This window comes from Cygnus olor, chromosome 3 (genome assembly GCF_009769625.2).
Source record: "Cygnus olor isolate bCygOlo1 chromosome 3, bCygOlo1.pri.v2, whole genome shotgun sequence".
NCBI lineage: Eukaryota > Metazoa > Chordata > Aves > Anseriformes > Anatidae > Cygnus > Cygnus olor.
The window spans coordinates 109328096-109350892 of record NC_049171.1 but is presented as its reverse complement, the minus strand read 5'-3'; the positions used below and the strand labels follow the sequence as shown (position 1 = coordinate 109350892).

Genomic DNA, 22797 nt, shown 5'->3' with positions numbered 1-22797 from the left:
TCTGCAAACTTACTGAGGGTGCGCTCAATCCCCTCGTCCAGGTCATCGATAAAGATATTAAAGAGGACCGGCCCCAGCACTGAGCCCTGGGGGACTCCACTAGTGACCGGCCTCCAACTGGATTTGACTCCATTCACAACAACTCTTTGGGCCCGGCCATCCAGCCAGTTTTTAACCCAACGAAGCGTACGCCAGTCCAAGCCACGAGCAGCCAGTTTCTTGAGGAGAATGTTGTGGGAAACTAATTAACTAGCTGGAGTGGAGAAGGAAAAAACGTGCTGCTTGGCTGAGGAGTTTGTTGCTTCTGGTTTTGGAGCATGTTTCAGAAATGATTCTTTGTTCCTTTTCAGTCACTATTCTTACAGCTTTAAATAGCATTTCCCCATATCTTTCATCAGACACAAGGTTAAGCATAGCATAAAATTTCCTTTTTCTTTTGTTAAAACAGGTAGAAACATTAATTTCTTGAGACAAGTGATGAGTGAATTCAATCCAATTAATGAAGTATTTCAGTCAAAAATGTTTTGTCGTAAGCATCTAAAAGACAGCGCAGCAATCATGCAGGTATCCTCCAGTGGTAAAGAACTGAAACATCCCGTGGTCCCTGTTTGAGTAATGACGTGTTCGAAGTGGGTTTAGGATTGAAAAAATGATCCTTTCTCAGCTCTTCAGAGCAGGTTTCTCGTTCAGTAGCTCCCGTGTATACCTCCCTTTTTACCCATGTATCTGTTGATATTAACACATTGGAATCTTGACCTTCAGCATCAAATTAATTTAAATGTTATTAGTGTTGTATGTGCTCAAAGAACAGGATTGTGTAAGCTTTGTTTCTGTAGCGAGCCTGATGTAATACTTACTGCTAAAAATACAACTTGTTTATGAAAGCTGTGTGGCAAAAATGTGTAAAATCACTTTTGTAATCTAACTGAGGAATACAAATTGTCAGATCATGTGTAACACCAAGGTTTAGTGGTATTAAATTGTGCGTATTACTTTGAACTTCATCTTTAGGAACACTGAAGGAAGCTAACAACAAAAATGGTAGTTAACAGAAGCAGCTAAATGTGAAATTATGTACAGATTGGCAAAATTCCTGTTACAGACAAATACCAGCTGGCATAACTGTTGTAGCTGGGGGGGGGGGTTAGAAAAGATTAAAACATCAGAAAAGTTTTGACATCTGTGCCATGTTAGACTTCTGTGTTGAGAGTTTGGGAACTGAACATTGACACACAACATGGACATGGAGCCTTTGGTAAGGAGCAATGTTTTTATAGAATTTTGGAGAAAACTTCAAAATAAAAAGTGAATAGAACTCCAGGTCCTATGAGGCATTAGTGTAGCTAACCAGTGCAGTGTTGCAAGTCATGCTCTCTTGGCCCTGTTTGCAGTGTTGTTTCTACTGTTGTGATGGTGCTGTCACTAGCATAGTTGACTTTGGATATGTAACTTTCTTTTACTGCTGAGATTTGCAACAACAAATAGCATCAGGAAGAAGTAGATCCTGCCCCAGTGGCTGGTTACAAAGAATTGCTTGGAGATGCCATTTGGACAGCATTAAGAGGTGACAAGAGGTTGGTTCTGCTTATGACAGTGTTGATGTGCTTGGTTTTGACCAGGCAGGAGGGCGTTGAGATGCAGCCTCATGAAAGGAGAGAAGAAGCTCTGGGTTTCTAGAGCTGTCAGCAGTTCTATGAATGGCAACAATTATTTAAAACACCACACTCTGAGTCTGTCAGATCCCCTTGGTGAGGAGTTGGTGAGACAGGAGTGAGTCCTCACCTTGGATGCTCAGGTGCTGTGTCCCTCATCACTCGTATTTCCTGTTGATGTCAGTGATTCCAGCTACAGTGTGGAAGGGCATCCGCAGCAGAGGAATGAAGCTTCGACTCGCTCCCTCTGGCCAGACTACTTCTGGAGTTAACATTGGCAGTGAAGCATACATGTTGGCATAAACTCATGACATGGAGGACTTCGTTTTTGTCTCATCTTAGCAGAAGGGAAATTGCCACTGTTTACTGGCTGTGACTCGTGTAGGTCTTCATCGGGGCACAGCGCTGTACCAAGAGATGGTTAGGGGATTGAAGATTAGATAAGAGAGAAATAAACAACAAAAACAAGCCTACTGAGTTTAGAATTGCCTTGGGGAAGACGGTTCCCCTTTATGCATTTCTCTTGTGCTTTTCCGTAAGCAGCATTTCATAAATCCCAATTCAACCACGTGATGTGAAGTGAGTTTAGGAGTGACTGTGCATCCTGTTCAAATGTTGACTTGTGTGTGTTGTACCTTGCGGAGTGGTAAGTCTTCACCATACATTCACACTTTTTTGTTTGTTTGGTGGTGGTGGATGGTTTTTTTAGATTGCTCTTCAGGGATTGCCTGGCATTTACACAAAGATGAAATAAATGCTGCCATTCTAAAGGAATATTAAAAGAATTTTCACTCCTGTTTAATATCATCAGTCAGCAGATGTGTGGTATTCAAGTGGTCTTCCCTTCCTCCTTCATCTTCCCCTGCAGAAAAACAGTCACGTGCCCCAGTAGGGTGGAAAGGGTAAAACTCTTGACTGGCAGTTGTGTGCAGTAACTTGCACAAAAAATGTATTCATACTGCACAGACAAAAAAATCAGCTTTTGTATACTTACAGCAAGCATGCAAAAGCCTGGATTTTTTTTGAGTTGGAATATAAGATTTTTAGTTGGGGGGGGGAATAGTTTAGGTCTCAAATTATTTCACTTTTTTTTTAGTTTAAAAACAAGGAATTAATCTTAATTCCTCACATTTGTGTGTTTGCTCTTTTTCATAAATAAACCTGGTGGTGTTTTTTATTAGGTGAACCTGTATAGTTGGAAAGAATGGACTCTCTTTTAGAGGCATAAGTACATCCTCGAAGGTCTTATTTCAGTCTTGAAGTACCAGCTGCGATATTTAGCGTAGTAAAAGGTAGTGTCATCGTAATATACATCTTGCACTTTGTATTTTAAGATTGAGATGATTGTACCCCCACCACTTTACTACTGCTTTCTCAGTATGAGAACAGGAAATCACCATCAGATGTTTGCCTCTTGCTTTGTCAAGTCTGATACTTGTTTCTCCGAGACTTCTCAGCTATCAGTTTGATCCCTGCTATTTCTGTTCATCAGGCACCACCACCCCTAACCTTAAAATAACCTTAAGGGATTACTTTAACTTCAGCTGAATGTCCTCATGCCTGTTGTGGTGTAAGGGCTACTTTGTTTGAAATGTCACATTTATACGTGCCATTTAGGTAATGAAGTTCATTTCAGTACATGTTCTTGTTAATACATTTTTTTGAGAAGTGGCTCTAGCGCTTTGGTAGTTCTTCTATTTTGCATAGAAAGACTAAAAGGTTAAGCAGATGATGAATAAGCATAACAGCTTCATACTTCCTCCTCCTGTAATAGATTTTTTTTCTTGCTTCTAAAATTATTGTTGAATTGCTGTGGAAAGCAAAATACTAATTTATCCTTTCCAGTTGTATTTATTGTTGTTGTTTTAATTGTGTATTGGTTTTGTGTTGAAAAGCAAGGATAAATCGCAGTGTTAACTTCAACTCTTGCATTTCCCAGAGTTAAGTATTTTTATGCTATTGGTTTGTTTGTTTTTTTTTACTGTGCGCATGCATTATGGTAGACAGTATGCAATGCTTTTTGTGTGACAACCGTATGTTTTTATTTGCAGTTAAAAAATGAAAGTGTAGCAGCTAAATTGATTTTATTTCTCACAGGAACGAAGCTGAATGTTCTTTTGGGAATGATGCTATCAACCTCCTATTTCGCCTGTACTTCTAGATTATTCGTGTGAATCTTAGAAAATTATTTTTTTGACTTGTACGTTAGTACTTGTGTATGGACTTGCACACACACACATATGTATGAAAAAATGTTTTATCTTGATAATAAGAATTTTACAGTAAAAATTTGCCTTCTATTTCCAATATATTTTTTTTCAGACAATGTAACTCTAGGAAGATTTGGAAGCCAACCTTTTTAGGGGTTTGGCTTGTTACTAGTGCCTCTCTCGGAGAGATCTTTGGTGGTAAACATAACGCTTTTAATTTTGGGTGGGGAAAAATACCTTTTTCAACCAAAAAGAGGGAGTTTGGATGGGTGACAATGTGCATGTGTTCAAATTACTTGAAGGTTTGACCATGTAGACTGCGTTTAGTAATTCTGTATAGGCTTGAGTAATTATGTCTTCTTTTTTCCTGTTTGTTCTGTTTTTATTAGGAGAAGTGTTTGCAATATGTGGGAGCTGCAGTGCTTTGGGAAACTGGAATCCACAAGCTGCAGTAGTCCTTCAAACTGATGATTGGTAAGGTTTTTTGTTGTGGTGGGTTTTTTTTGTTCATTAGTTTGTTTTTCCTTAGAAGTTACTGCAGTTCTGCAGCAACAAATTTGTTCTGGCTCTTAGTTCCTAAATTATTAGGCTATATGTGCTATTTGTAAAACTCTCCAGAATTTCTTGTGTTGCCCTTGAACACTTTGAATGCTTAGAAATGTGTCTAAGGTAATGTTTAACTTGAGTATGTTTTCTAGTTATGAATGATGTTTCTACCATTGTCGTGGCATATTTCAGAAGTACAGTCATAGACACTTCAAATAAGAGGCTGCTAAGGATCACTTTCACTCCTGCAATGGAGCATACAGGAAGTTATGGGAGATGTTTATAGTGTTTACTTCTTAACCTGTACAAGCTCTTAGAGTGCCTATAAAGAGATTAGATTATTTTAAAACAAGAGTTGTATTAAAAGTCTTAAGTGTTTTGTATTTATATGAAGATGAGTGTATACAAAAACAGTCTAGACGTGGCAGAAGGATACAGTATTTTCTTAAAATGGTGCCCTACCTATCATTATTCATCTGTATGATGCAGGAAATAGGGCTCAAAGGATGTATCTGTAGTTCTGTCAGTGGCTTGCTCATCTTCGGTGAATCCCTGAATTTCATCATGTTTTCCCTACCAGATAAAAGAAAATGAGAGCTCTTCAGATCTGTAGATTAGAAAGCGCAGTTTCCGTTCTAAGGATTTATTGTGCTTTTTGCATGCTTGGCTACCCTTGGGTCTTTCTTAACAGCTCAGTCACCACTTCAGTGTTGGTAGGGAATGGCTGAAGCATCGACAGAGAATGGCTAAACCAATTAAGTTTGATACTAAATCATAATATGAAGTAACCTGTAAAATGTGTTAAGCCTCACCTACTGTTTTGAATACCATGGTGCAAACTCAGTTTTGTCATCAAAGTTGCAAGAAATGCCACAGTATTTGTTTAACTGTTATGCTTATATTTCTAGGATAGATTATTGTACTGACTTAAGGAAAAAAAAAGAAAAAGGAAAGCAACAAAAAAGTGAGAAAAGACAAATGTACTCAGATAGAAAAATGATAATCCAAACAAATGTGGTTTGTGTCTCTATTAATAAACCATTTAGTTGTTTTGTTTGTATTTTTAGATGACAGTAGAGCTCTTAAGCTAAAATAGTATTTAGAACTTTGGATAAAACTTCAGAAAATTTGAGGTCAAATTCTTGAAATTGTTTTCTTTCCACAGTGAATTATGGAAAGCTACTGTAGAGCTTCTTAGAGGAGTTCCCGTTAAGTATCGGTATTTTAAAGGGTACTTCTTAGAACCTAAGGTATGTACAACTTTTTTAAGTTGACTCATCTTCTGTGATTTGAAATAAAAAGGATTTTCTGAGTTAATCTTGAGTTTTTAGAAAGAAATGTTAATTGCAACATATGAAACATTGAAATGCTTGTGGAAATGACAATTCACTTCTGGAGATATGTGACCATATACAGTTAACGTGAATTATTTTGGTTAAAATGTCTTTTGTCTTTTACCCGTGTTGATGCTTTTTAAAAATTCCAAGGATAGTGAAATGCCTGAGACTATTATAAAGCTTAAGCAGTATGGAGAATTTTTTATTAGGTATAGTAGGGCTACAACAACTTACTTAAATGCAGACTTAGGTAGGGCAAGGATCTTTAGCATGGATGCAAGTGATAGGAGGAAAAATGCTTAATGTGAACAGCTTTATTTAAATTTGCCTTATCTACTACAGTTTTAAAACTGCTGAAGATATTTTGGTGAAATATGAGAAGTATTATCTAGCCTTTGTGCTGCATAATTAATACATGTTAATTTCTTGGAGTGAAGATGAAACAAGGAATGGGACAGCCCAGTGTTTTCTCTAGGTTTGTATACACCTATTTGCATGACCTGACCAAAGAGGCAGAGATGTGCTTTTTTTTGTTTGTTTTTACAGGTATTGATGTAAAAGTTGCATGTGAGTTGAATATATGTGGCAGTATACTGGTCTGTAGAGATCGTACTAGGATGGCGGAGGAAGCTCTTTCTTTTTCGGACTAGGGATGAGATTGCACACAGAAAAATAAAAAAGTCAAGACTAATTTGGAAAACTAAGCAGCTACTCTTCAGCTGTTTTTCTTGATATACATAATAGCTGTAAGAAGTAATCCGTTTAAAGTTATCCTTGCTGTCTTGCTTACTCTATTAATATCCTGTAGCTATTTACCTTGGGCTTCAGTTCTTTGAAATAGGGATTATGAAGGCTACAGCTAAACATGCAGAGGAGTTGTGGAATTATCTGGTCTATAATTTTTTTTAAATATTTTAAATTATTGAAGAGTGTGAAAGCTTTTGTCAGCTGAACTCAGCTTTCTTTTACTGAAGCATTTAATGGAGGTGGCATGAAAATTCTCAGTGAAGGATACTAATCTGAAATGAAACTTGAAACTGTTCTGCTTTTCATTATGGCAAGTGAAACAGTCGAATCTGAAACTGATACTTGTGTTGTTACTTTGAGGTAAAAGAAGGGAAGGCCAATAATAGTTTTTGGTTTGTTTTCTGGTGTTTTTTTTTTTTTTGAGGCCAAAAGTAGGACAGTTTTTATGGCCTAGTAGATTTGATGGGACTCATCTTTCTCACAAATGCCTATAAGCTTAAAATGTAAGCAATACCACCTTAGGAAAAGCACACCTAGAAAAAATTGCTCATAGACAACACAGCTTCTGTTTTAACATTTGAATAAGTTTACAATATGTATTGGTGAGTGTGTTTCTTTAAGTAGGTGCTCTGTATCGTGCACGCTTTATGTACCGTGTGATGCAGAGTCTGCCAAGGTAAGTATGAATTTTATGAAATAACAGCGTAAAGGGCTCCTATATTTTAAAAAGTAGAAAAAACACCCTACAAAACCAAGTACGTGAATTGCCAGGGTACATGGTTATCTGCTTAGCAGTCTCTAACCTGTACCTGTTAAGTATACAGTACCACAGGATTTTTTCTGATAAAATACAGTATTTTGTAGTTGGAGTCTTTGCCCTCAATGTTTTCCTTTCTGTATTTTTTTTTTTGAACAACAATGAAAAAGCAGGGTCTTTTCATTCTAACAGGCACGTAATATACCCTAGAATGCAAATGAGTCTGTGGAGGACTTCAGCATTAACAACCCTGTTAAGGATAAGATCCTTCTAAATTAACATTTTGTTAGTACAATTCTGTATGTCACGGTCTGTAGTTGGATAACTTAACTATGTGTAGACTTAAATACACGTTAAAGTCTGAATATGTCTATTTTACACCACATAATAAAGTGATGTTGAAGATAGATCTGTTTTAAGTTACCATAGCCTTCCTTTCTGAAACAACTGCATCTTTGAAGATGCTTGAGACAGTCACATCGGCATGGGTGCATGTTGGCCAAGTGGGGGTGGTGCATGTTTACACAGAGAAATGATGGTTTCCATATCCAAAATGTTACTACAGACTAGATGTGAAAATACATACAGTAATTCACATTTTGGAAAAAACAAAAAGAGTATTTTTCTCACTTAAAAAAAAAAAAAAAGTTGTCATTTAAGTATGATCTGTCAGTTACTATTTTGCTTGAAGGATAGTACAATGTCACGGGAAGTTTGGTTGGTTGGCAGTAAACTATTTTGATGTTAACATGATTGTGGTTATATAAATAGAGCATTATTTTATACTTAACATAGAAATGTGTAGAATATTTGTAGGAGTACAAACGTATACATAAAAAATACCTTACTAAAAAATCTGTACAAGTCTTGGCTCCTTGAATATTAAGAGCTTCTAACATTGTGAACATTTTAATGATTATATGAGTCATCCTAAGACTTTCAAAAGAGAAGTAAATAAAAGGATTTGATGAAACAAGACAGGAATTTCACCTGGTTTGCTCCAGGTTTGTTTTTGTCTTAAACACAGTCCAGTACCAGTTACCTTACTGTGATGGTCTTCCAATCTTTATTCTAAACATAGGTTCTGTTTGATTGAAAGAGGGAGAAAAACACCAACAACCTGCTTACCTTGCTTCAAATTTAAGTCTTGTGTATAGCATATGTTTGAGGAAAATGTTTTATGTATTGTTTGTGTGATACGTTTGAAAACATTAGTAAGGTCAATACATACCTTATTCTGTTTAGCTGTGTTCTTATTTGTTCTTTCAACAGTAAGCAAGCACGCAAGTTCAGGGTTATTTCTTTCAAGGAAATGTGAAATAGCTATCTGTGTGCGTAGTAGGATTTTAAAAAATTGTATTGGTGAATGTCTCACGTTGGCGAGAATATTGCTTGACTATAGATATTTTAAATAAGACTTGCATTTTTTCTGAAATACCAACAAGTCAAATCCATCTAGTGCATGGAATATAATAATCAGGGTGAAATTTAGGTCTAGGCCCAGTAATTTCTTTAGTATCAAGAAAACCTTTTGCCAGGCTGATAACTGGTGGTTAACCTGCTGATAACAGAGGAGCACTGCTGCTGTGAGTGCGCTGAGGTAGCAGGCTGTGTTCAGCTGCTGTCTGAAGTATCTTACAGGTGCTGTTGCCTTGTGAATTGAGTGACGCTGACTGTATGGCTATTGTTGTTTCATTGGTCTTTTGCTTAATTATTGTCTCTTATGTGGTACTGAAATCTGGAGGTGTTTTTGTCCGAAATCCAACACAGGCAGTGAAGTCTAATTCATTTAGCTCTGTCCTGTTCGTGAGGGAGGTTAATACCCACTCCTGAAAGAGAGTTTCAAGGCGTTAGCTGTGAAGTGCAGTTGGTTTAATGTTGTTGTGGTCTTTGTTTATTTTGTTCTGTTTTGCTTTTTAAGCTCACCTTGTTTTTCCTAATGTCTACTCTGTTTTGTTGCCTTGGATCAGGAATCTTGGCACTGGCCTCCTAAACTCTCATTTAAGCATCCACAGAAGTGCTTTAATTTTTCGGTTGTGCTGAGCACCCAAGCACTTCATCAGACTGCTTTGAACTTCTGGAAGCCACCTCATGTTATGTAGGCATTTTACCTTTCATTTCAAAATGTCTAATGACTTACTAGGGGGATCCCCAGCCTCTGATAGTGTGAGAGGACTTGACTTTTTAGAAGATTCTTGTAAGTCTTTTCATAGCTTTTTTTAAATTGCATTAAATGGTCAGTCAAATAAAGATCAAGGAACATAATTTTATGGACCTGATTTAAAATACATTCTCTGTGTTGGTAGAGAGGAGTTCATGACATACAGTGCCACTCCGTATAATCTCCATGTAGTGCCCACAGGGATGCTTGATGTGACACTTGGGTAGGTGTCCTCTAAAGGCTGTCCTAGCAGAGGCTGGCTTCTTAGGTAACATTACCATGCTATGAATGTTGATGACACATCATCGTCTGCTACAGGCTGGTCTGGACAGGACTAATGTCGGTATATATCGCTGAAATTGCATCAGTATTCTAACATCATTGGAACAATGACTTCTCTTATGTGTAATTAAAACAGGTGCAGATTTAAATTCATATAGGCACAAAATCTAGGGATTGTGAGAGAACTCTGTCACATCTGCTCACGCTTGCTAATCCATTTCCCTTTTTTTCCAGGCAGTTATGCTTATCTCCTCGTTTTTAGTATGGAAATTGAGGGTTTCTGGATTAAATGCATAATCAGCCCACTGTATCTCTTCCAGGGGTTGAAATTTTAACTGTATCCAGTGTGTTGTGCTTATTATTGGAATAATGTTACTCAAATTTTGATTCTTAATTTTCTTTAATGTAAAAGTAAAATGTGGAACTATAGTAGTGTATTTATCCTTTCAGAAATAAGCTGTTATTGTATTTTAACATGATATGTTGATTGTTTCTACAAGTAGAAGCTTTCATTTGCCTTTTTATAGGAAACAGCCTAATGCATGTTAGGACAGATTTTCATTCCCCAGCTTTGCAAACTGCAGGTTCTGCATGTGTTTATGGGAGCTGCTGTTGGAGAGCTTGCAGGCTTACGTGGTGTTAGGAAATGGTAGCCCCTCTGCTAGCAAACACAGGTTTCAGCTTTGAAAATGGAGATTGTATACGCAAGCATGGATCTGCTGTGAAAAACGGGTGGGGGAAAACTTCTTATGAGCTTTCCTACAAGTCCGTAAGAACAAGTATTGTGGCAACAGCATTGGAAAGTAGCAATAAAACTACCCCTTAACAGGAATCAACTGAAAACAATAATACCATCTTATTTTATTTATATTTACCTGTATTGTATCTTTAAAGCAGAACTTTAAACATCTGTGTTTTCTACTGACATGACTGTTAAGTATGGACATTTCTGAAATCACTAGAAAAATCAGTTTGCTGTTAGCTAAGATTCAGAGTGCAAACCCTTCCTCCTGAGCACTTCTCAAACCTTTGGCACTTAATCTTACAAAACCAAACTATAGTCGGTTAAATGTGTTTGATGGGGGTCAAGAAATACCATCACTTGCTTAAGAATTTATTTAGTGGGCCGTAAGACAACAAAGTATTCAGATACCCAGATATGCTGGCTTGGAATCATGTCTGGGTGTGCGTGTTGATCTGAAATCTGTTTAAACAAGAACCTGAAGTACTGGGACAACTTGACATTGAAGTCGATATGACTCAGGTAGGCAGTAGTAGCTAGTCTTTCTGGAAATGAGCCACTTAGGCCCAAAGCGCCAAAAGGACAAATTCTCCAGCTATTTGATGGCATTTTTAATGACTCCATATGATGATAGGGAAACCTGACAACTTCGTAAGGTGACTGAGCTGGGATTCAGGCATATTCTTTCTGTTGTTAAGCACTGGTTGCCTGAAAGTTTTAACCTGGAAAGCATTTTCAAGGTGATATTGTTTTTGAAAGAAGAGATTGAGCTACTATTCTGTTCATCTGTCTGAGTCTAGACTACATTTGTCAACAAAACTGTTTTTTGATGGAAGAATCTAATTTATCCTGCTTCAAACAGAACAGTCTGCAGGGAGCTTCACTGCTGGCTGATTGTGTTGTGCCAGTGTATTTTTCCTTCTGAGGCTGTAAAATTCCATTTCTGCTTTAATTGGATGGTAGCTAACTTGTTCTTCTATACCACAAGTAGAATAACTGTGTTAGATAGATTTGGAATTATTTGAGCAAATTGTGAGGGAGAGACCACCCCAGCAACTCCTAACTGCGTGAATAGATGCTGGGTGCTGTTGAGAACTGCAGAGATGTGGCTTATGTGAATTCTTTTTATAAATTGCTGCAATAGTAGAAAATGCACGTAATGAGTTCAGAGACACTTTTTTGTATTCGAAGGAGACTATGCTAGTTCAGCGGAGTAGCTATAAGCAACAAAGATTTAGTAGTTCCATTTAATGTCTCCATCCTGTTGGACTTTTTCACAAGTTTTGTCATATGTAGTGTGACATATCAGATAGCAGCAGCAGCAGTTGTAAGGGGTAAGAACCAAGCCTGACCTATTTGCTTTCTTTCTTGCTTTCTTTCTTTCTCTTTCATTCTCTCTCTCTGTCCTGTTCTTTTTTCTTTCTTAAATCTATAAGTTCAGTTCACAACCATCCCAAACAAATTCATGGGTAGAAAATCAGATATAACAAAAGAAATTATTGCAGACATTTAACTTTTAAATTACAGACTATCGATGGTCCCTGCGAAGTCATAGTTCACACGTGGGAGACTCATCTACAACCACGATCAATTACCCCTTTAGGTATGGGCATCAACTGCATCTGTTTGAGGCATATGCATAAGATTGCTAATATGCTGGACATTGGTTTAGAGGGATTGATAATGAAAGCTTTAATATACTTAAATGTATTACTGTGTTGGAGATATAAACATTTCTTTTTGCACAACATGGACCTTACTCTCAAAAATATATATATATTTAAGTGGCTTAAAAATTGAGTGGGTGTAAAATTCTTTGCTGCCATCCTTAAGGTGATGTGGGTTGTTTTTATTAACTTATAATCTTTTTTTATGATTTAATTCTTTGAGACTAAGGATCCATATTTTCATTTCCAGAGAATGTGGGGAGGGGGAGGGTGTGAATTCACTACTGTTTTTGTTTAAATACCATTCCACTAGTAAAATTTTAAAGCAAAACTTTTTAATTAGGCTTCTTTAAATGAATGGCTTCATGTAAATAGAGACATGAATGATTTACCCTAATTTACCCGGCAATTTAGCAGAAATTTATTTTGCTGGAAGAAAGGGTGGCATGCAGACTTGCATACAAGTTCCTAATGCTTTTCTGAGATGGGAGAAGTTGGGGTTTCTTTGTTAGTTTTTTTTTTTTTTTTTTTTTACTTTTTTAAGAGTGATTGAAATAACCTTTGAATGTAGCTTGTAATTTAGATATCTTATGCTGCTATAGGATGGCATGTTTTATGCATTTGTCTCTTCTAGGATATGAAAAATGTTATTTTCTCCACACTTAAAAGTATACATCTATTAAATATCTTCTGATTCATTGAAAGAATACATCTTTTAGAAAGAAGCTTGTATTAAAGAAACTGTTAATAGTGAATAGTGCCATGATCACTGTTTTGGGGGGTTTCATTTCATTTTAATTAGTGCAGTTAAGTGTTTGTGTTCCTGTAACAAAATGACGTTTTTGTATTCGTCAGGAACTAATTAGGGAAGCAGCCTACTCTCTATTAGGGTTTAGACTTTCTCTCTAAATTCAAATAAATCCGTTCCATACAGTTAGGATTTTTTTTCCAAGTAACACTCCATGCTTTTTGTCTCCTTAGTAATTGATTCATGTCAAAACTAGCCTCTGCAGAATTCTGTGGTTAAAGATGCATAATATTTTTTTTAACAGACCATAAAGTTTAAATTAACTTTTATCACAGAAGCTAATTTTTCCCAGGATCTGTCCCTATGAAATAGGGGCTTTCTTCATAAGCAGTCTTTTAAGAAAATACAGCAAAACCAGGATGGTCATGACAATCCTAAATTGTTGCCTAATGGTTATTAAAAATGGAGGGCAGGATTACGATTCTTCCTGGAAAAAGATAGGGTTCATGGCTGTAGAGACAAAATTTTGTTAACGTTTGTTTTGAGTAACTTGTAGTTTGTGCAGACTGCTGCAATTCTGTTAACGTTGATGAATTGCTTAGTGCCTAAAGATTTCAGTTATTAAAACTGGAGAGGGTAAGGATGAAAGTAATTGTGGAGCGATTTGACTATTTCATCCTAGGATAGGGTTTCTCTCACATGGACAGAATAAGGAGGTTGGACAGAATCAATTGTGACTAACTTGATTTAGAAGCTTTAAATGTGCAGGAGAACAGCTTTCTTGTACGTTTGCAAGAAACTTGAATGTCTTGGACACTAACAAGCATTTTAGATTCTAGTAGGACATAGATGTTACAAGCAAACTCCAAAACTATGCAGCCTTCTTGCTTTTTCTCAGTTCAGATTACTTCAGGTAACGCAGGCATCTTAGGGCATTTTGTGTGTTGATAAGTTTTTCCTGTAGAAAAAGCATAAAATTGGAAAAAACTGTATAGAAGGTTGCAATAGACATGCTTGTTTTGTCTGTTTCACTTTTTCCTACTTTTTATTAAATATGTTTTTTAGTAATGAAGTGGAAAAATAGAATTAATTTAACTTTGGCAATGATTCCTTTTAGTATGAATACTAATTAGCATCTTTCATTCTTTTCTCCCCTCCTTTCAATTCTAGAAAATGAAATGACCATTGACGATGGATACTTTGGAATCCATAGTAAGTGAAATACATTCATCTTTACCATATACATGTTAACAAGATGAAGCACTGTAGTTGCAAAATATTGTGAAATACTTAGTTTGTTTTAAACATGAATTTTCTGCTTGTGATTGCTTCCTCGGCTTGTACGGTTGGTTTTGTATCTAGCGTTTGTGAACACGCTCAGGCCGTAACTCCTAATGTTAATAGAAGACTGCTAAGATGAGTTTAAAGATTATCAGTGTATCGGTGTTAAAGATCAAAATTTGTGAACTCTAGATTATAAGCATGTATTTTTGGAAATGCAGATTAAGCTGTTAGATTTCGCTTTGAAACTAGCCTTAGAAAGAACTCTTCCCGACTAGAATGTCACTTAGACAAAATGTACAAAAATGTGCCTCTTCAGGTGTGCACGTAACTGCCAAAACCTCTCATAAGCTCAAACCTCATGTTCTTGTGCATGGATGTGTCTTGCTTTTTGTCTGTTAGAACCCATTTCCCCGTTAATGCTCAACCCCTTGGCACCTGAGTTAACTCTTTGTCATGTCTCATACATCTTGTCTTCAAGTTTTTCAGTTTTTCTCATATCATCAAAAGATACATTTTTCTAGCAACTCTTGGAAACTGCAGTCTACTTTGGCATGAGGCCTGGCAGCTTATGCTTTCTTTGTAGGCTTTCCTCCTGATGGTTAGGTTGAGGGTTTTCGTCCCTGCTTTTTCCCTATTGTATCTGTTACTATATTTTGTCCTGCATGCTTAAACTGCTTTACTGCCCTTGCTTATGAGCTAATTTGACATTTGTATCTCAACTGAAACAGTCTCAAGTTGCTTCTGAGTCTGCAGAGTTCGTCAGTTTTCATCCATGTATTGAGAGATCCCTGGATATGGGATGGTTTTGTGTACCTGTAGAGATTTACTTAGCTGTTAATACCATAAATAAAATTAATACTGGAATACTCAATACTCTTCTTGAGACAGTTACCACGTGAAGTTGGGAAGGATCGGTGTTCCTATTTTTTTTTTACCTTAAAACCCAGTGAGCAACTGCAGTATCTGTTGCTTGTTCTGGCTAGCTCAGAAAAAAGAGGTGAAAGGATGCTCTCAACATTTGCCTTGGAAAGACTATTGAATAAAGCTGTTGATAAAGGAGGATTGGCTAGAAGGTGGTGTCAGAGGAACTATATTTATATTAAACTGTTTAGATCTTCCTTTAGAAAGTGAAACAAGTTATTAAGTTGTCTTTCTAATTCCTGTTGCTTATTCTTTGACAGATGGTATTGAAACTGTGGATGCTGGGTGGCTGACCTGTCAAACAGAAATCAGATTGCGTCTGCATTATTCTGAGAAACCCCCTGTAGTGATAACAAAGAAGAAATTTAAAACATCAAGGTTTAGGTAAGAGCCTGCTCATCTTTGGTAGCAATTTACCTTGTGTTATTTGTCAGTACCTTTGGTTCTTTTTTTCTTAATGAATTTAGCCTTTAGCATTATGGTTACTAATAGGGCTGTGCTGTCAGGCCAATTTCCAGGTATTTAAGTGCTTTGTAAAAATGTGGTAATAATATTAGATCAGTGATGTTTCAGTTTCCTCATTTTATTATTGAAAAAGTGTCCAAACTCTTGTGTTTTAACAAAGGAAGTCAAAAAGTTAAAGCTGTTTTGGTCTCACTGCTGAGTTAATACTTTTTAGCTCTTGCGATTCTGCTGGTTGCTTCCAAGCTATCAAAAATGTATGAAGCAATTGTGATGGCAGAAGTTGAACAACAGGCATCCTTCACAAATATTTACTCCATCTTTGCCTTGATGTTTGTTTCCTGCTTCTTGGCTAGAACTGTAGCATTCTTAAGTAGTGGTCTGCTATACTTCAGGGAGTTTTCTGTATTCCCTTTTCATAACTTCTCCGAAGGAGTAGCTTGGATGTGGAAGCTGGGGGAGAAGAGTTGTGTTTGGTTTTTTTTGTGTGTGTGCATGTGGTTTTTGTTTTGTTTTGTTTTTTGAGGACTGTACTATTGACCCAGGTGTTTGTTCTCCTTCCCTGTTTGAATTTCTGTGGTCTGGCGCTTGTCCTCGCTCTCTCTTCCCACCTCCCCACCCTGTTTCCCCTTCCTGTGTGCATGTTTTTTTGGAACTCTGGTTGCTAAGCTTTATCCCAGCACATAGAGTTGTACTACATGGTGAAGGCTTTGTGTCTTTTGTAGGTAGTGTTGGCACTGTTTCTCTGACCATTACTATAGTTTTCCCATTTACCCAAGTTCCAGTGTTAGAAGTAATTGATACTAGAAGTAACTGAGCACTTAAACATGACTGAAATAGGATTTAGACAGCAGTGGTTCCAAAATCCTACTCCTGTTAGGGCCTGCTGCATGCACAGCTCTCTGTAGTTGGTGGTGTCAAGAAGACTTCTTGTGTTGTATGAGTTTCTGCTCAAGCTGCTTTCTAATTTTTTGGTGTTTCTGAAGACACGCCTGTAAGTTAACCATTTGTTTTGTATTTCTGATTGAGTAGAGTAAAATTGACTCTAGAAGGCCTGGAGAAAGATGAGGATGATGAAGAGGGCCAAGAAAAAACATCCCCTACAGTTCCTCAGAAAATGGCAAACACTGTGGAGTTCTCCTTAATAACCAACAATGAATATAAATGCCGACACTCTCAACCAGACTGTGGTTATGCTTTGCAGCCCGATCGATGGATAGAATACACTATACAAACCATGGAGCCTGATAACTTGGAATTAATCTTTGATTTTTTCGAGGTATGTCGCTTTACCACTTACAAGCAACTCTAGTCTGCATTCTGGAGTTGAAGGAGTCAATTACTTTGAAGATTCCGCTGATGGCATCAGCCTGCAAACTGATATCTTTGGGATGCTACTTATGTAAATGGTTTATGAGTCTGTTTGCTAATGCACCATTTTACAGATTTTTTTTGAGTTGTCTCAGTATGACACAAAGTTTCACATTTTTTCCTTCTTGAGAATAGTTAATACAAATTGGACTCAAATCTTAGTGTGCAGTACTGTATATAATTAGGTTAGCTTGATTTTTATCCTTTAATGGGTGAGTTCTGCTTATCCTCTCTGAATTTTAACAATGTATATAGGGACTGGTTAAAATACAACCATTTCATCTTGATTTTAAGTTACAAAAAAATTATATGAACTAATTAGTACAAATTAAAACTGCAGATTCTCGCTACTTCATTTGCTAGTTATTTTGCACTCAAAGTATTTCAGGAAAAGTTAAATATTCGTAGTTTTTAAAGAAAATAACTTTGGTCTTTTCATACTGTTTATGGAGAAGAAAGTTTTAAGCGTTCTCTTTGGTCAAAAAATGCCTTTAAATCACTTAGAATTGCAATTGTAAAGTTGCTACATAGTTCCTGAAATTAACAATGATCAAGTTCCTGTTCTGTTTGCTAGTTGCCGTCTTCCTTCTCTGCAAATGAGTACAGAGCTCTTTCAAACTTACATATTATTTAAGTTGAACTTTGCTCTAAGTGTGACTTGGGCATTTTAGAAGAGAGTATATTCCATACATTGCATTTTTGGTCTGAAAAGGTTACCATATCTAAGAGTTTTTTCAAAGATTAACGTACGTGGTTTTCTGGATTTCAAACAACAATTTCATGTTCCTATTTGTAACTTGCAACATAGTTATATGAAAAATTTTAGTCTGAAACTTGTGTCTTCTGTAACACATGGGAGATTTCGTTATGTTAGTGACTGTGTAGGTTTTGCTGAGGACCAAGGTTTCCATGAGAAAGCAGAGTTGGTTAGTATTCTCACCTGCATATAACAGTAGGTGTTTTGGTTCTTTCTTTGTTTTTAGGAAGATTTAGGTGAGAAAGTACTGCAAGATGATGAGCTTCCAGGTCATGTAGGTTCTGCCTGCCTCCTGTCATCCACAATTGCAGAATTTGGAAAGAGTGCTGGAATTCTTACACTTGCTATCATGGGCAGAAATCCGAGGAAGACAATTGGAAAAGTTCGAGGTACAGTTGATGCAAACAGACGTAGATAACTTCAGTGGAAGTCACCCATTTTCTGATGACATGTGAAGCATTTGATATCTTTCCTTGTAGTGGACTACATAATTATTAAGCCAATCCAGGGATACACTTGCGATATGAAGGCCTCATATGCAAAATACTGGAAACCAAGAACAACTCTAGATGTTGGACACAGGGGAGCAGGAAATTCTACAACAACAGCTAAGTAAGTTCATTTGTGTTTTAATGTTTGTTTTGTTTAATGTTTGGTTTCATGGATACCAACTGAGGAAGCAGCTGGTTTCAAATTAAAAGCTACAATCCATAACTGTTTTAACTCTTTCTATATCTAACATGAGTGTTCCATAGAACAAAGACTTCTAATTTATGTTTCTGTTGCTTCAGTGAACTTCATCGTGCAGTTGATAAAACTTTTTCCTTTGCCGTTATTTCAGACTTGCTAAAGTTCAAGAGAACACTATCGCTTCTCTGAGGAATGCTGCAAGTCATGTACGTACACACATTTACATGAACACAGTGCTTGTATGGTTAAAACTAGCTTGGCTTGTATGCTTAGTTTTCAAGATTCAGTACAATAAATCTTAAATATGCTGATTAAAAAAAGAAAAAGGCATTAAATTATGAAGCAGTGGAAGTTCCCGAAGAAATAAGAAGGGAAGAAATAGCTTAGTTTAAACTTTAATTCTTAAGTTCTTCAAAAACCCCTTCCATCCAAAATGTTCTGGTGTTATTCTAATTCAGGGAAAATTTTAACTTCAACCCTGCAGAGATGTAGGATTGTCAATAATTTTGAACAGATGAATGAAGTCTGTCTCTTCTAGAGCCAGCATACTCTTAGGCAGTAAAGGTCTCACTCAGGGACTGCAGAGTACCTCAAACTGGTTTACAAAAAAGGGACTTGAGAGCTGAGTTCTAAGAATAAGTTCTTAGAATAGAACAGCCCTTTGTTCCAGTGGTTGTTTTAATGAAGATTTTGACTCCTAGGATCTTAAAACACTTGAGGGATATTTAATTTGGAGATACACTCCTCCAATGCTTAAGTTCTGTGACCTAGATGGTTGGTTTTATTCCTTCCAAAAATTTGTTCTTGAAGTGATCTGTGATAAGATCGGTCTAGACAAAGAGGCAGTGAGGCAGAGTAGCTGGAGTCAGTGCTATGGAGCACATTCAGACATTCCTTGTGTAGCTCCTGTTTTCACTGAAGAGCTGTGGTTACAGTCACAGTAAGATGCTGCTATGAGATCACGTGCTGCTTAACTTGTAGGTTTCTGAGACTTCTCTGGTACTATAACAGTACCAGAAGAATCCACTAGTGTGGATTCTTACCAGACATCCTTTGTAGTTACTAATACTCCAGACTCTTCTGCCATCCCTTTATGTTTATTGGCTTCTTATTCTTGAGCACTTTAATTCCCCAAAAGCCTCATTTCGGAGGCGGAGTAGAATTTGAAGACAGCGTCTAGACCACGCACTGACTGGAGAGCAAATGAAAACTGCAGTTATGAAATGATCTGTTTAAATAGTACTTTTTAATTTTCCGGTGGATACATCAGGTTTCTAGACGCTTTTAAAAAGTCTGCAGAAAGTATATTGAGGCAGAAATTTACTATAAAATAATAACATCACCAGAAAAATATTCTGAATTATTTGCGGAATGAGAAGACTGGAAGCCACCACTACAAAAATATTTCTGCTCAGAAAGGAATGATTTGGAGACAGTCAAAATAAATCAAAAATTGTTTGTGTTTCCCATTCTTTCTGGGCCTTCATGTCCATAAAGATTATACTTGGAGCTCTCGTTTAATCTTTCTTCCCTTTTAAGCTTAACAAAAATAACATACAACATAAAAATAACATAACGTGAAAATGATAGGAGAATACTGGATGTAGCAGTTTCTACTCTTGCACGTGTTACAGTGCTGCTGCTCTGTCCTTTTGGTTTTTGTTTTTGTTTTCCCTATTTTTAATTTTTATTTTTAATTTTTGAGTAAGATGTGACTGGTGACGACCAGTATTGCATACAACTTCTGGTAGATGTCCAGGACCTGCATATATTTGGAAACTTGTCTTATGAGTTTTCTGCAGTTCTCGAGTCCTTGTGCATCAACTGTTAATGGGTTTTTGTTTTGTTCGGTTGTGAATGTTTTTCTGTTTTCTGTAGGGAGCAGCATATGTGGAATTCGATGTACACCTTTCTAAAGATCATGTGCCTATTGTCTACCATGATCTCACATGTTGCATGGCAATGAAAAAGGTAAGGATGATGATCATGTCTGTGTTTTTATCTTGGTGTGACCAATCCAGAAACTAATTTTTCTTTCTCATAGAAATAATTCTGGGAAATCAAGGAAAGGAAATAAATATGTAGTGTTACTGTATGCATAAAGTATGGCTGGGAAGTTGAGTTCTTCCTTTTGATGTTGTAGCAACAGTGTTTCAGATGCCTGATCTGTATCTCTTTAAATGTAAATTGCAGTTATTTAGCTTTTGTTTATTTATGGTTTGAAAGAAAAATGCACACAACTCCACTGGGATCAGTAGTACCTCTTACTCTGAGAATCTAAGGGATCCCAAGACCTTCTGGTTGTTTTTTTGTTTGTGGGTTGGTTTTGGTTTGTGGGTTTTTGTTTTGTTCCGATCTGATTTTTGTTTTGTTGTTTTTGAGGGAGAGTTGATGTGATTTTCAGCATGACTTCTCACCACTGCTGGTACTTAACTGTTTAGAACAACTATAGTGTTACGTACTCATAAATGCACATTAGCTTAAACCAGAGTCTACCTTGTATCCCACTAGTGGCCAGTGGATGGAAAGCAGAAAATTGGAAGAAAAGTGAATCTTCTTGATTTAGAAAGCTTCTGAAAAATTGGATTAACCACAAATGGCTAGGTTTCCATTAATTTTTCTCATTCTTTCTTGAACCTCTTTTCCTTCTGCATTTTGATCTTTCCTTTACCTGTGAGGTAAACGGTATACTTCATGCCTTGTGGGGACAGTAAGTGAGGCTGAAGAACTGCTTTGGTTTGCTTGGTGGGACAGAAGGAAAGGAGTTAGAACAGATGTGCTAGGAGCAGGAAAACAGGACTTGAAAGCGTCTTGTTCCTCTCCTAGCTCAAGTTATCAGTTGTTGCAGTAGTTACTTTTTTCAATCAAAACTCTGCTGTTTTTGTAAGCATTGAGAGTAGGATAATGTAAGCAGTGAACAGTACTGTTATTCGTGCATATGGGTAATTGTTCCTTAAATGGTGCTCTGACCAGACAGTTGCCTTTTAAATATCCAAGTTTCACGAAGCATAAAAATTGAGTGTTTTTATGGTGACATAACACTTTTTAATAATGAGAGAAATATAGGCCTAAGAGCTGGTGACTTAAACACAGAGCTATTCTTCTTTCTGGTCTTCTCCCTTGATCCAGAATAGTTGTACTCAACCACAGTGCAAAGAGGCAAGTTTGGGTTTGAGCAGTTCTGGAAAGGGAAGTACTTACACAGTGAATCAGTGTTGTTTTGCTGAGTATGAATTTCTTTATCGTCAAAAAAAGGAAGTGAAAAACATATTGATAGATTTATTTATTTTTTGGCAATAGATTCTTGGAGGGGGGAGGGCTGTCTCAATTTTACCAGGACACTTGTCTCTTTGTATAAGCTTCAGAGACATTGGATAAATAATTATCAGCTGAGCTGTCTTGGAGCATTTCAATGGATTTCTTTACTTGTGGATGTAATTTTTCCTGAATAAATTAGGTGATCAAGTTTTACAGAATAAATGTATTAACCTTTTTTGAAGGTTAACATGGAAGAACATTGAACCTATGACTTTCATGAATGACCAAGTCCCGGTTTTCAAATTGACACCTGTTTTATGGTTCTGAGTGCTCACATTGTCTTTTGATAACTGATCATCTTAGTTGTTACTATAGCATTTATATTGTTATCAGTAAAAGTCAGAAAATTTTAATGGCTTTTCATGTTAACATTAAAAACATACATGTTTTTAGTACTTTTCAGTGATGCTTCATTATGTATTATTTCTCTTCAAAGAAACTGGATACAGAGCCTTTGGAGTTGTTTGAGATTGCAGTCAAAGAGCTCACATTTGACCAACTGCAGTTATTGAAGGTATCATTACTTTTTCTGGTTTGATACACTAGGTGTGGGATTTGTAGCTTTGATTTTTGGAGTAACTGCACATAGTGTGGGAGAGCATAAGCTTCACAAGTAGTACAAGTAGAATAAGTAGTTAATTTCAAGTATAGTACTCTTGTACCATCATTACAGCTTGAATAAATATCATTACTAAGGTTTTCTAGAAATAGCTTGTATGGGTTCACATCATTATGCTACCATTCATGTTTAAAAAAAAAAAAGTGTTGGTTGAGTTAATTTAAAGTCGATGCTTTGGAAGAAAGATACCATTCATCAAGTCTGTATAGTTCTTATATTTCCCTGTTAACAAGAGAGATCCAGATTATGTTGGCTTCCTTCTTGGAGGCGCAGGTAGAGGTTCAGAAGGGTCCGTGATTCAACAACCTGGATTGGACAAACTGGCTAGAACTACTTGATTTTAATTAAATTGGGTATCACTGCATGTTCCAAACAGAAATTGTCTGCCTGCATAAAAGGGGGGTCAGGGATAAGACTGGGCCACTGAAGACCAAGCTGAGATGCCTGTGCTCAGTCAAGGAAGCAGCTGGCTGAACCAAGAATGATGTTTGTTTTTACTTCCAGTTACTTCCACTGTGTCTGTAAT

General features: G+C 36.8%; 1 protein-coding gene across 11 annotated transcripts in view; it reads left to right on the top strand.

The window, feature by feature from the left end:
- The window catches only part of GPCPD1 (glycerophosphocholine phosphodiesterase 1), a 44928-nt gene that overhangs the window by 10324 nt on the left and 11807 nt on the right, over nucleotides 1-22797 (top strand). For 10 of the 11 annotated variants that reach the window (XM_040551083.1, XM_040551088.1, XM_040551091.1 and 7 more), the window contains 11 exons: nucleotides 4252-4336; nucleotides 5574-5658; nucleotides 11962-12037; nucleotides 14020-14061; nucleotides 15315-15438; nucleotides 16549-16795; nucleotides 17871-18033; nucleotides 18124-18256; nucleotides 18486-18540; nucleotides 20213-20305; nucleotides 22089-22166. In XM_040551083.1, coding sequence (XP_040407017.1) covers nucleotides 4252-4336; nucleotides 5574-5658; nucleotides 11962-12037; nucleotides 14020-14061; nucleotides 15315-15438; nucleotides 16549-16795; nucleotides 17871-18033; nucleotides 18124-18256; nucleotides 18486-18540; nucleotides 20213-20305; nucleotides 22089-22166 — 1181 coding nt within the window. Of the gene's footprint in view, nucleotides 1-4249; nucleotides 4337-5573; nucleotides 5659-11961; nucleotides 12038-14019; nucleotides 14062-15314; nucleotides 15439-16548; nucleotides 16796-17870; nucleotides 18034-18123; nucleotides 18257-18485; nucleotides 18541-20212; nucleotides 20306-22088; nucleotides 22167-22797 lie in introns of those variants that run through there. The other variant, XM_040551093.1, reaches the window with a different exon arrangement.